We start from the raw sequence: 13,984 nt of genomic DNA on the forward strand, positions 1-13,984 counted from the left end.
AGAATCCCTGAGCTGGGCTTACAGCTGGGATTACAGGTGGCAGGAGCCTCTCCTGCCTCCCTGGCAGCGCTAAGCCGGCAGTCGGACATCCCCCAAGGGCTCCTAGACTGCGAGAGGGCACAGGCTGGCCCGAGGGACCCCCCACCCCGTGTATACAAATTTCATACACCGGGCCTCTAGTGTCCTACAAAAGGGGACCAGGGCTTTCTAGATTTCAGTTTAGAGGAGGCCTAGGTGCAACTTCCTTCAGTTGTCATCAATGTGGATTCATCTGACATCAGCCACATCCACCATGCTGCCAAAGTTCTATCCCAACAAGATCAAAGTCATATACCTGAGCTGCACCAGTGAAAAATTTGATGCTACGTCTGCCTTGGCTCTCACGATTAGCCCCCTGGGTCTGTCTCCAAAAAAGGTTGGTGATGGCATTGCCAAAGCAACCAGTGATCAAAAGGGTCTAAAGCAGTGATGGGCAACCTTTTGAGCTTGGTGTGTCAAACTTCGCCAAAAAACTGAGCATAACTCAGGTAGTGTGTCACTTTGAGGAAAAAACTAACTCCAAGACTCTAGTCACAAATGTTTTATCCTCAGTAGCAGCAAATGTTTCATCCTTGGCATGTGGTCGCGTGTCATCAGAAATGGTTACGCGTGTCAGTGCTGACACGCGTGTCATAGGTTCGCCATCACTGGTCTAAAGCAAGCATGTCAAACTTGCAGCCCACAGGCCACATGCAGCCCACAACGAATACTTTGTAGCCCAGCCAATATAACAGTATGGAAGAAACGTTTTAATAAAAATTTCAAAACTTTTACAATATCCTGTTATACATAATCTCTCTATATAAAAGTCTAATATGCTAAGTGTCTGACTGTCCGACTGGTTGCTATGATGCGCACTGACCACCTAGGGGCAGACGCTCAATGCAGGAGCTGCCAAGCTGCAGTGACTTGGCAGCGGCAATTCTTGGGTGACGCACCCCAAAACCAGAGAGGTGGGAGTCTGATTTCTTGTGGGTCTGCGTGATTCCACCTTCAGCTGTGGGTTATGTTGTTGCTGGGGCACTGTCGGCCCTGAATCTGGTTTACTGCATACTTGCATTTGTGTTCCACACCCTGTATGACAGCAACTTTGCAGAGTGTCCTCTCCCACTATGGGACCCCTTGGGGGATGTCGGAGAGCCAGTTTTGGCCCGATCCCTGCAGGCCAGGCCGAGGGACCCCACCTGCTGGAGGGACCCGGCTCATTCCGCAGATGCCCTTCAAGCCACCAGGCCACCCCAGGTGCAGCCAGCTGGGGAGGGACCGTGGGAGGTTGGTTCCAGGGCGTGTCCGGCCCATTTTGCCCAGTCTTGCTGGCCACCTTCTAATTCAGCGGTCGTCAACCTTTTGGACCTCATGGACCACCAGTGGTCCGTGGATCACCAGTTGGCGACTGCTCTTCTAATTAATTTCCTTTCAATGTGCACAAATCCGTGCACTAGGTCACTAGTCATTAATAACGAACTACCATGTTCGCTAATGACTGATTACTATAATCATGTTGCATTCATTTTCCTTACAAGCTTTACATGCAGGAACACCATTTTTCCCCACTAATACTAGCAGTGAATATTTTAGCAGCTGATTGCCATGTCATTAGTCTTGTACTGACTTGTTTGGTGTGTGCAACAGGAAATATTTCACTTTCGGAGAACAAGAAAAATAGGTTTATTTGCATTACACTTATTAATTTGTGAAGTTATTCAGTGTCTGGTAAGGTAATGTTCAAGAAAAAATATTAATTTTTATTAAAAGGTTCTATTATTTTATGTTAACAATGACTCATTTATTTCAGTCCTTTGTATTCAGCATGTCTCTATGGAAATAAACCTACGTTTCTATGAAAATTGAAGCTTTTGTTTTTTTGTGGCCCACATAAATGTAAACCTTGTTTATTTGGCCCATGTTAGCCTTTGAGTTTGATATGCTTTGTCTACAAATTACAGTGAGCCCTGGCCAGGTAGCTCAGTTGGTTAGAGTATTGTTAGAAATTCTAAGGTTGCAGGTTTGATCCCTGGTTAGGGCACATAAAAGAATCAACCAATGAATGCATAAATAAGTGGGACAACAAATCAATGTTTCTCTTTCTCTCTTTAAAAAATTAATAAATTGGCCCTGGCTGGTTTGGCTCAATGGATGGAGTATCAGCCTGTGGACTGAAGGGTCCCGGGTTTGATTCCTGTTAAGGGCACATGCCTGGGTTGTGGGCTCGGTCCTCAGTGTGGGGCATGCAGGAGGCAGCCGATCAATGATTCTCTCTCATCATTGATGTTTCTATCTCTTCACCTCTCCCTTTCTCTCTGAAATCAATGGAAATATTTTTTAAAAAATTAATAAATTGCCCTGGCTGGTTTGGTTCAGTGGATAGAGCATCGGCTTGCAGACTGAGGGGTCCCGAGTTCGATTCCAGTCAAGGGCACATGCCTGGGTTGCGGGCTCGGTTCCCAGTGGGGGTCGTGCAGGAGGCGGCCAATCGATGATTCTCTCTCATCATTGATGTTTCTATCTCCCTTTCTCTCTGGAATCAATAAAGATATATTAAAAAATTAAAAATTAGAAAAAGGTTTCAGTGAAACTGACCATTCAGTACAAATAAGCCCAGATTGAGATAGTACCTTCTGCCTCTGCCCTGATCAGCAAAGTCCTCAAAGAACTGCCAAGAGACAGAAAGAAGCAAGAAAACGTTAAGCACAGTGAAAATATCACCTTTTAAATTGATTTTCTTTCTTTCTTTCTTTTTTTAGATAGAGAGAGGAAGGGAGAGGGAGAGAAACATTTTTGGGCACATTAGATTGAACCCGAAACCTGGGTATGTGCCCTGACTGGGAATGGATCCGGCAAACTTTCAGTGCATGGGATAATGCTCAACCAACTGAGCCACAATGGCCAGGGCTGGAAATACCACTTTTGGTGAGATTGTTCACATTGCTCAACAGATACAGCACTGATCTTTAGCTAGATACTCTCTGGAACCATTAAAGAGGTCCTGGGGACTGCCCAGTCTGTGGTCCTTAATGTTGATGGCTGCAAACCTATGACATCATAGATGACATCAACAGTGGTTCAGTGAAATGTCCATTTAATTAAGAGCCAAAAAGAAGCCCTAACCAGTTTGGCTCAGTGGATAGAGCATCGGCCTGCGGACTGAAAGGTCCCAGGTTCGATTCCGGTCAAGGGCATGTACCTTGGTTGCGGGCCACATCCCCAATAGGAGGTGTGCAGGAGGCAGCTGATCGATGTTTCTAACTCTCTATCCCTCTCTCTTCCTCTTTGTAAAAAATCAATAAAATATATTTAAAAAAAAAAAGAGCCACAAAGGAGCCCTGCCTGGTTTGACTCAGTGGATAGAGTGTCGGCCTGCAGACTGAAATGTCCCAGGTTTGATTCTGGTCAAGGGCACAGGCCTGGGTTTCGGGCTCAATCCCCAATAGGGGGCGTGCAGGAGGCAGCTGATCAATGGTTCTCTCTCATCATTGATGTTTCTATCTCTTTCTCCCTCCCCCTTCCTCTCTGAGGTCAATAAAAATATATTAAAAAAAAAATCCACAAAGGAAAATATGTCAATTAAAGATCATTTGACAACCAAAAAAAAAAAAAAAAAAAAAAAAAGAGGCGGGGACCCAGAAAAATATATGCTCTAGTTATACAATGAAATATATGAAGCCATAAAAATGTTGTAGGTTAATGTTTATCAGCATGATAATATGTTTATGCTACATCAAGTGAAAAATGTTAGATATAAATATTAAAGATATAAAAAGCAACAAAAAATTTGACAGCATCATCTAGAAACAGTTTGATATAGGAGACAGCCTTAGGCTGGGGGTCAAGATAACTGTTTTAGCCCTGATGTTACTAATCCTTTGGGTGGTTTCAAGCAAGTCACATCTTTCTGGGCCTCTGTAACGTAACTCCATCTTTAAAATGTGGAGTTTGGATGAAATCTGGCTTTAAACTGTGTTCTGAAAAATGCAACATTTCTGTAATAGTGGGAGGGCACATGAAGAGAGGGGGTAAAGGGAGGTTTGGTGAGCAGGTTTATGGATTCCTTATTTCCACTTCAAATTTAGTAACGTCATTTTAAGTCATCAGATTTTATTAGAAGGGAATATTCCACTACTAATAAAAACAGGTGGAAACTACTAGACCTTTCATGTACCCACATTCCCTGGAACTACTTTTTCTTGGCTTTTCTTCTTATTTCCTCCTTGTTCCAAACATGGAATGAAAGATTCTGACTGAAATATACATTGTAAAATTCTGGCTGAAATATACACTTTTTTCTTTTGGCTCTTCTCCCTTTTTCCCTATGCAGAAGTGAAATTAAAGATGAACAGGCCTAAGCAAGATTCAGCATGGAAACTTCCAGCAATTTCGCAGATAGTTTTCAGGAAAATTAGGAAAGTTCTCAGTTTCAAAAGAGCCACCAAGTGACACACAAAAGTTAAAGTGACAAACAGAAGTTTACATCTCATTATCCTGTGATTTTAGGAGTTGCTTTTGAAAAAAATGTTTGTTTGTTTTTTGTCATGGGGAATGATCTTCAGAGGTAACTTCTTTGCATTTCTTACATATGATCTCCCTAAGCTATCATCATGAAAACCATTAGGGCAATTTTCTCCACCTTACGGTAGGGGACTGGAATGGATAAAGAGGAATGAATCAAGGCCCCATTCTCTTCAGGCATCCTCAGCTTCGGTTTCAGGGCAAGATAGACCCAAATCTATTTCCCAGTTTTCTGATTAGAGATTAAGTTGCTTATCCTTTAAGTCAAATTCTCAAAGCTGCTACAATGGAGGTGAGTGAGGACACATAATATCTGCAAATCATGGCACATCTTCAGAGAAGAATTACAAATTTCTTAAAGTATTGTAGAACTTTAATCTTCTAGGTTAAGAAAAATTACCTCTGGGTTTGAAGACAGCTTGGTGTGTTGAAAAGCCTGGATGAAGGTGACTGAAATCTTCAGTCTATTCACAACAGCCTCTAGGTGCCCTGGGACAAATTACTTCCCTTGATCAGGCTGCAATTTTACCATTGGGAGCATTGGAGTAGATGGTTCCTAATATCCTCTTGATTTAGATATTCTAAGAACAAATTATTGAGGAAACTATCTCCAGTTGTTTGTTCAGTCTTCAGAATCACCAGAGGATCTAATTTGAGGTTAGGCAGTCAGTTGGCCCTTAAAGTTCTACGCTCTGTGCTTCAGACCATGCTGTCTAAAGGTAGGAAAGCTGTGTCTCCTTGAAATGACTGGCTGTTCTCTCATTCATTGGGATTCTTCACCTTCAGAGGTCCACTGAGAACTTCAGTTCACCATCATTTTCTCTATACAATGGTATTTCTGCAATCAGGTGTAAGATGGTGATCTGGACCACCCCCAACAACATTTCACCCAATTCTCCAGATAGCCCTTTCACTAATTTCTTTCATTCCTCCTTCATCACTGTGTCACGGTCCCTTTAAGGCAGCGGCCATAGTTGAGTGGTGGGAGTAGCTGTTGGCAAGCAGAGACTCGCAGGATTTGGCCTACCCTGGGCCACTTACCGCGCAGGCTCAGGACTCGGGGCTTGATGGGAAAGGAAGGAGGGGCTTAAGGTGCGCCTGCGCATCAGGGGCGCGCGCAAGGGGCTGGTTTAGTGATCCCTTTAAGAAACCGCAGGCGGAGGAATTTCTCTGAGAGAAAATAATCCTACTCACGGGGCCCCTTGGAGGCCATTAACCCCCCGAGTCCCAGCCCCCACCCCCTTTCCTGGGCAGGCCCTACCGCCCACGCGCGCGCCCGTGGGATCGCAAGATATCCCACCCAGCGCGCAGCACCCGCCACCTCCCCACTTTCAGGCACCAGGTTCGGCCGGATCCCAGGAAGCTGCCTTGAGGCGGCCGTGGCTGCAGTGTGGGCGGGGGCCGGGGGCCCGAGAGGTTCCACCGCCACCGCGCCGGGAGCCGCAGCGGTTCCAAGCGGGGCCCAACATGGCGGAGAGAGAGGTGGAGTCCGGCCCCCGAAGGAGGGTAGGTGAGGTGAGGCTGAACTCGGGTGGCGGGCGGCGGGCGGCGGGGGGCGGGGCGGGCGCTGCGTCCCGGGCCGGGGCCGGGAATGGCCAAGCGCAGGCTCGTCGAGGGTCGCCGAGTCCGGGTTCGGGGAAGGTTGCGGGCAGGACTGAGGCAACCTTGGGTCTGGAGCGCGCTGGAGAGTCCTCCTTCGGCAGGTGGGACAAAGATTTGCTGCTGGTTGGGAGTGGGAGGGGGAGGGGAGGGGAGGGGCGGGGGATGTTTGCTTTTGAAATTTTTTTCCAGCCTTGTGGGGTCGGTTACTTGGGCCTGGGGAGGGGACGTGTCATATTCTTAAGTGCATCTCTCATAAATCAGTCTGGAAGTTTAACTGGGGAGAGGACCGGTGGGGGCGGTGGTGGCGGGAATAAAGTCGTGAGGGGGTCTCCTGGGGGATAACCGGAGGAGGGTTCTTGGGTAACACCATCGCGAATTCATTTTCCTCCCTCGTTTACCTCCTCTCCCCTTTACCGTTATAGACCCAGGTAGAGGTCGCGCTCTTACCTGTGACCAAGTGGGGTCGTCGGCGTGTCCTGATTTAGGAGAAAGATTTTGGGCAGCTATAAATGCCAGGTTCTAGTCTAGTTTCTTGACCAACCATTTAAGAACGTGGAAGAGCAGGGCAAGTTTTGTCAACACAAGGATGTATCTGCAGAGGTGAAGCCAGTTCTGTGGTTGTTAAGTGCCTTATAAAGTTTGTCTTGGAACTTTTAAAATTTAATTCCAGCCGAAGCCGGTTTGGCTCAGTGGATAGAGCGTCGGCCTGCGGACTGAAGGGTCCCAGGTTCGATTCCGGTCAAGGACATGTACCTTGGTTGCAGGCACATCCCTGGTGGGGGGTGTGCAGGAGGCAGCTGGTCGATGTTTCTCTCTCATCGATGTTTCTAGCTCTCTGTCCCTCTCCCTTCCTCTCTGTAAAAAATCAATAAAAATATATTTTAAAAAAATTTTAAAAATTTAATTCCAAATGACTTTTTTTTCAGATGGAGAACAATATTGTGCTATCGATTGAGCAATATTTTTCAGATTTTTACAGCTCCCCCTCCCCTCTCCTCCCCCAGAATGTTAAGCAGTGAGGTCGCTATCAGGAATCTTCCTTTTGGGAATGGTCTCACAAAGATCAAATTAGTGCTAAGCCAACCGCGGAAAAAAAATTATTAATCCTTTTAAAAATGTGTTTTTATTGATTTTAGAGAGAGGGGAAGGAAGAGGGCATCGATGAGAATCTGAGAATTGGCTGCCCCCTCTATACCCGCTATTGGGGATCGCGCTGGCAGTCAGGGCTAGTGGCCTGACCAGGAATCCAGCCGGTGACCTCTTGGTTCATGGGTGCACGCCCAACCACACCAGCTGGGCACTACTTAATCTTTATTGAGAATGATCGTTCTTAGCACAAAATTAGCAATCTCATGATATTAACATCTAACATTTTTTTAAAAATATATTTTATTGATTTTTTACAGAGAGGAAGAGAGAGGGATAGAGAGTTAGAAACATCGATGAGAGAGAAACATCGATCAGCTGCCTCTTGCACACCCCCTACTGGGGATGTGCCCGAAACCAAGGTACATGCCCTTGACCGGAATCGAACCTGGGACCCTTGAGTCCGCAGGCCGACGCTCTATCCACTGAGCCAAACCAGTTTCGGCAACATCTAACATTTTGAGTAAGTGCTTATTATATGCTTGGCACTGTGGTTTCTAGGAAAAATTTAACTTCACATTAACTCTATGTGAAACCCATTTTTCAGATGAGGAGAAATGTAGGCATAGCGGGGTTAAGTAATTAAGATCAGAGAGCTAGTTAAGACATTGAGCTGGGATTTCAATCCAGGTTTGTCTCAACTCCAGTCCTTGTGTTGGACGCCACGTAGGCGTTTCTTTAATCTATGTTTCTCTCCTTAAAAGCTTGAGTTATAAATAACCAAAGAAGTATCTAGTATTTTTTTCAACAATTTATTAGGATAATATTTTCAACTACACAGCAAAATTGAAAAGTTTACAGGGAACATCTGTATACCCACAACCTAGATTTACCATTAACATTTTACTGTACTTGTTTTAATCACATGTTTAGCTATACTTTATCCATTCACCAGTTATTTAGGCATTTCATTGTATTTTGAGCAATTAAAATTTAATGTTTATAGTCTTAGTTTTATAAAGTTTTAGATCCTCATGCAATAATTAGTCATAGATAGAACAGGTTAAGCTGTATGAAATAGGTCCAAGTGGTTCATTTAATATAAATATTGGGTGTGGAATATTTGTGTTTTTAAATTTTAAATTTTTCTTCAAGCTTTGAGTTTTATTTATTGTTATTTTTTGCCTTTAGAAAATTCTTTTATTTTTATTTTTTTACATTTTATTGATTTTTTACAGAGAGGGAGAGAGAGGGATAGAGAGTTAGAAACATCCATGAGAGAGAAACATTGATCAGCTGCCTCCTGCACACCTCCTACTGGGGATGAGCCAGCAACCAAGGTACGTGCCCTTGACCGGAATCAAACCTGGGACCCTTCAGTCCGCAGGCTGACGCTCTATCCACTGAGCCAAACCGGTTTCGGCAGAAAATTCTTTTATTTTTAAAATCTCCCAATGTCTCTCTATATTTTTCTCATATAAAACTGTGGAGAGTGAACCTTCAAAAAAAAAAAAAGTTTAGAGGTCTAAATCTACTGAATTTGTTTTTTCTTAAAAAAATAAAACCCCCAAAAGGAAAGTCAATAATTTTTATGCAAATATATACAAAGAATTTCCCTGCCTTCCCCACGGTAGTGAGAGTAGACGCCGTCAGGGTACATTTTTGGGAAAGTAGGTTTTTGGTTTTACCTGTATGGAAAGCTATTCGGCGTGAGAGCGCTGAGAGTTTGATCCACCAGCCTAGGTGTGCTCCAAGCTTTGAGTTTTAAACTGGATTCTTTCTCATTAGGCTTGACCATATGGCCTATGGCCACCAATTAAAATAATGGGGGTAAATTACTTTAGATATTTAATGTCATTCAAGGAGATCTCTGAATTCTACTAAAGCTGTTGTTATTCATCTTATAAAATAGAATGTTCTAGAAAACATCTATGCACTTTGGTAACAAATTCAACTAGATTTTAAACATATTCTTTCTCTTATAATATACTTAAAACTTTTAACTGTCTAAAGTTTTTAGTTGTCTAAACTTTTAACAACATGTAAAATACATAGCACTTGTACATGTTTCCCTTTAGTTTTACCAGTTTCATTGTGGTGGAGGGTTGCATTCAATATCTTTTGGGCTCCCTAATCCATTTTGGTTTTGATATTTGGTTCGAATGTTCAGTAGGGTTGTTCTGAATGCTACATGTGGTACATGTGTGCTTTTTTTTCTATGAGGGCACCACTTGCAATGAACTCCACGTGGATTCCATCATGTGCCTGTGTGCATGATAAACTCCACCTGGATTCCATCGCCTGCGTGCACAATAAACGTGGATTCCATCGCGTGTGTGGGAGATAAACTCCATGTCAATTCCATATGTATACTCCAAGGAGATTAGTAGGGACTATACAGTACAGTATCTTTTAAAATAACTTGACTGTTTGCCTTGAAGTAAGTTTAAAACAAAATAGGCCTAGATGATAACTTTCAGTTATTTAATCTGAAATTGCATTGTATTTATGATGCTTACTACCTTTGACTTTTATAATCATAACTCACAAAAAGTTGCTAAGCACATATGTTAATTGATGAGCTCTATGCTAGGCATTGTGTTACAGTATTTGTGATTATTAGGGTAATATATTTTGGCTCTTGCTAAATTGTGAACTCCTTTCCGGTAGAGCCCATTTCATTGCTTATTTGCATCTCTGACACCTGTGATATTCACGTAATGGAAACTCAGAAAACATATTGATTTTTGGTAAGAGAAGTTTACCTGTTACATTAGAGGCTCTATGGCTTTAGTACCAAGTTATCTGCTTTGTATTTTTGGGAGCTTCTGTAAATCTTTCTTATCCTCCTCTTTATCCCAAAGTTGTCTCCTGTGGATCCAGATTTAGGGATCTTCTGATTTTTCTGGGTTATGGTAAGGTGGGAGAGTGTATTTTAAGATCATTGTGTTTAACAACCTTAAAGTTCTTTGTAGGCCTGCCTGAAGTCTTATTTTCATGCTTGTGGGCTGTTAGAATAATAGGTATGTGTTGGCCAAGATTTTTTTACAAAATAAAAGCTTTTATTGAAAAAAAATTTTTTTTGAGAGAGTAAGAGGGGAAAAGGAAGGGAGGGAGGGAGAGGGAGAGAGAGAGAAAGAGAAAGAGAGAGAAAGAAACATGGATCAGATTGATTGCCTCCTGTATTCTGACCGGGCTCTGAACCTACAACCTGGGCATGTGCCCTGACTGGGAATTGAACAGGCACCTAAGCCATGTCAGCCAGGGTTAGATAAGATTAATATGATTGTATTCAGACCATATCTGAATGCTAGTCTCTCTGTGAACTTTTGAGGAAGCAAGTGCATCATGGTATATCCATTTATCATCTCTGCTATAGAAAGCACCAAGTTCACATGAAAGCTAGTATTAAACACACACATCCTCTCTCTTACTTTAAAGTCAGGATATTTTTGAGTGAATTTTTAAGATTGTAAAATTTTATTTTCTAAAATAAGCTTTAAAATTTATTAGGTAGGCTTGTTCTAAGTAGCGAAATTATTTTATGTTTGGGTATAATAACAAACTGTCATAAAGCATGGGATCTAATGAAATCTGATGTCCATATTTTTGTGTGAAATCCCTATGTCTTTTAAAAGTTTACATAGAAAATAGTAACTTTTGTAAATGTATGTATTTTACCTGGTCTAGTAAGTTGCATCAGTTTCATATTAGTGTGGCTCAGTGGATAGAGCGTCGGCCTGCGGACTGAAGGGTCCCAGGTTCGATTCCGGTCAAGGGCACGTACACTGGTTGCGGGCTCATCCCCAGTAGGGGGTGTGCAGGAGGCAGCTGATCAATGTTTCTCTCTCATTGATGTTTCTAACTCTCTATCCCTCTCCCTTCCTCTCTGTAAGAAATCAACAAAATATATTAAAAAAAAAAGAAATATATTTTTATTATATTTTTGTTGATTTCAGAGAGGAAGGGAGAGGGAGAGATAGAAACATCAATGATGAGAGGGAATCATTGATTGGCTGCCTCCTGCATGCCCCCCACTGGGGATTGAGTTGTAACCCAGGCATGTGCCCTGACCAGGAATCGATCCTCCTGTTTCATAGGTCGACACTCAGCCACTGAGCCATCCATACCAGTGGAGCAGTATTAAATGATGCTGTGAATTTTTTTTACATCACTCTAGGAGCCACATAATTTTAGTGATGCTAATTTTGATCAGTTTAGGTTCTGTCAGTGGGAATCAAATATTGTAGTTTCTTAATTAACTTTTAACTTTTTGAATTTATCAGACATTGATGATTCTTGCCTACATTCGTCAGCCCTTGTTGGGTTGCTCATATTACTCTTCATATTTCCCACAAATTAATAGTTAAATATAGGGCTAGAGCATTAGTAGTTAGATATGGTTGGAGCATTGTCCTGATGTGCCAAGATTGAGGATTTAATAATATTCCCCCTTTCTTCTAACAACCTACCATTCTAACCTATAACTTTTTGTTGTTGTTGTTGTGTTTTTTTTTTTTTGGCTAACATTGGGAATATCAGTTCACTTCAGGAAATTGTCTCCTTCCTTCAGAGTTGTATTGTTCCTCTTTGGCCTCAGTAGAACAGATGGACCAACATCAGTATAAGAGAGATTTGTTTATTCAACAAATATTTAGGACGTGTATCAAGCATGGTTTTACGGTAGGTGCTGGAGAAATAATAATGAACAAGACAAGGTCTGTGCTAGTAGTGGGGGCAAGATAGATAATAAGAAATAGATAAAGTAAATTCAGGTAGTGAAAAAACAATACAGCATAGGATACTATGATCATGAGTGATAGGAGTGGGAAGAAATAATATTAGATATTTCTCTGAGAGAACAGTGTATGGTTTTAAAATAAGATTTATTTAAAAGATGCCTTTATATCCTGTGTGCAGGACGAACTTCAGAGAATAAGATGGGAGACAGGGTCAATTAGGAGGCTACTGGTATAATCCTTATGTGAAAGTAATCATAGTTTAGGGTAGGTGGGGATGGTGAGAATTGGTTGTGATATATTTTGGAGGTGGAGTTGATAGTGATACCATTGTAATTTAACCCATTTATTAATAACAGTAAAGGAGCAAAGGGAAGACCAAATATTATAGGTATGTAATTTGTGCAGCTTTGCCAGGAAGCTGGAGTTTAACACTCCCCAACGGGCCACCAGTCAGTTCCCAGCAGATCTCTGGAGGAAGGGACTGGATAGGAGGAGAATGGACATAGGCCCAGTAAAGTCTAGGTGACATAGAGAAGATACTTTTTTGTCAATCACACCTGGCCATAGTAGGCATGGCAAAATTTGAGATATTTAATCCCCAAAACAAAGAAGTTCACTCTTGCTCTATCGCTCTTGTGTTTCCTGGACTCGTGGGACTCTTGTTGCAGGGGGTGCGCTCTCTTGGTTCCCCTGCATTCGCCCATGTGGCCCACAGCCATGAGAAACTCATGCAGTGGACTAATGGACTGCAATTAGCCTAATGCTAAACAGGACCCAGTTCCAACATGGGACAGAAACTTTGGACACTGGCTTTGCTACCAGCTCTACTGAATCCCCAGCTGTACATCTTCCAGGACTGGATTAAGAGAAATGGGACTTTAGAAATGCAGGGATGTAACTCCATGCAAATAAAGCTTTCTACCAAATTTACCTTCCCATGGGGGCCTCCAGAAATCCTTATTCCAGCGGTACCTCAAGAACCCTACTCCCAATAGCAATGGAGAAAGACCATCCACACTTTTCTCCGATAACAGGATTTGTTGATGACTGTAGGGAATGCACTACTGACCCCTAGGTTTTCACCTTGAAAAACTAGATGGTTGGTGGCACTATTAACCAAGATGGGAAAACTGGGAAAGAATATACATAGTAATGAAGATGAATGAGGAAAATATTATTTCCTGATTTTAGATTACTCTCCTGATCTAATTTACTCGTGATTATGTAACAACTTCAATGTAATGTCTAGATTAGAGTTTCCCAACCTCAGTACTGTTGACATTTTGGATCAGATAATTCTTTGTTGGGGATGGGGGGAGTTGTCCTGGGCATTGTGGATGTTTAGCAGCATACTTGACTTCTATCAACTACATGCCAGTAGCACTGACTCCCTATTTGTGAAAACTAAAACTATCTCTAGACATTGCCAAATGACTCGGGGGCGTGGGGTGAATGGGGTTCAATGGGTCAAAATTGCCCCACTTGAGTACCTAGTGTAGGTATTTTTGCCATATATCCTAGACCTGTCCAGAGTTTTGACAAATGCATATAGTATGGTAACTACCACTACAGTGAAGATATAGAACAGTTTCATCACCTCCTCAATTCCTTTATGACTCTTTATAGCTAGCCTTCCCCCTTTCTCTAGCCCCTGATCTGTTTTCTGTTACATAATTTTGCCTTTTCAGAAAACCATATATTAAGTGGTATCGTAAAGTACGCAGCCTTTTGAGTTTTGCTTCTTTTACTTAGCATAATATGTTTGAGAATCATCGATGTTGCTGCATTTATTTGTGACTAATATTCCATTTTATGGATATACCACTGTTTATCCATTTCCCAATTTCAAGACAATTGTATTGTTTCTAGTTTTTGATAATTGTGAATAAAGTCATGATAAATATTTGCCTATAGGGTGTTTTTTTTAAAAATACTATATTAAGTTTAGCAAGAACATACTACCTTTAACAATTTTCTATTTCAAAAAAAGCTTAGCCGAAACCGGTTTG

General features: G+C 42.1%; 1 protein-coding gene and 1 pseudogene across 4 annotated transcripts in view; both read left to right on the forward strand.

Annotated features, from left to right (window-relative positions):
• The first annotated feature begins 229 nt into the window (after positions 1–229).
• Positions 230–3,126, forward strand: LOC129150285 (60S ribosomal protein L12-like; annotated as a pseudogene).
• Positions 3,127–5,686: 2,560 nt separating this feature from the next.
• Positions 5,687–13,984, forward strand: part of ZMYM4 (zinc finger MYM-type containing 4) — a 134,884-nt gene continuing 126,586 nt past the window's right edge. For 2 of the 4 annotated variants that reach the window (XM_054720520.1, XM_054720523.1), the window contains exon 1: positions 5,687–6,060. In XM_054720520.1, coding sequence (XP_054576495.1) covers positions 6,013–6,060 — 48 coding nt within the window. In that variant the 5' untranslated portion in view covers positions 5,687–6,012. The remainder of the gene's footprint in view (positions 6,061–13,984) is intronic. The other 2 variants (XM_054720521.1, XM_054720522.1) reach the window with 2 other exon arrangements.

The sequence above is a fragment of the Eptesicus fuscus genome, chromosome 9 (assembly GCF_027574615.1).
Source record: "Eptesicus fuscus isolate TK198812 chromosome 9, DD_ASM_mEF_20220401, whole genome shotgun sequence".
Taxonomy (NCBI): domain Eukaryota; kingdom Metazoa; phylum Chordata; class Mammalia; order Chiroptera; family Vespertilionidae; genus Eptesicus; species Eptesicus fuscus.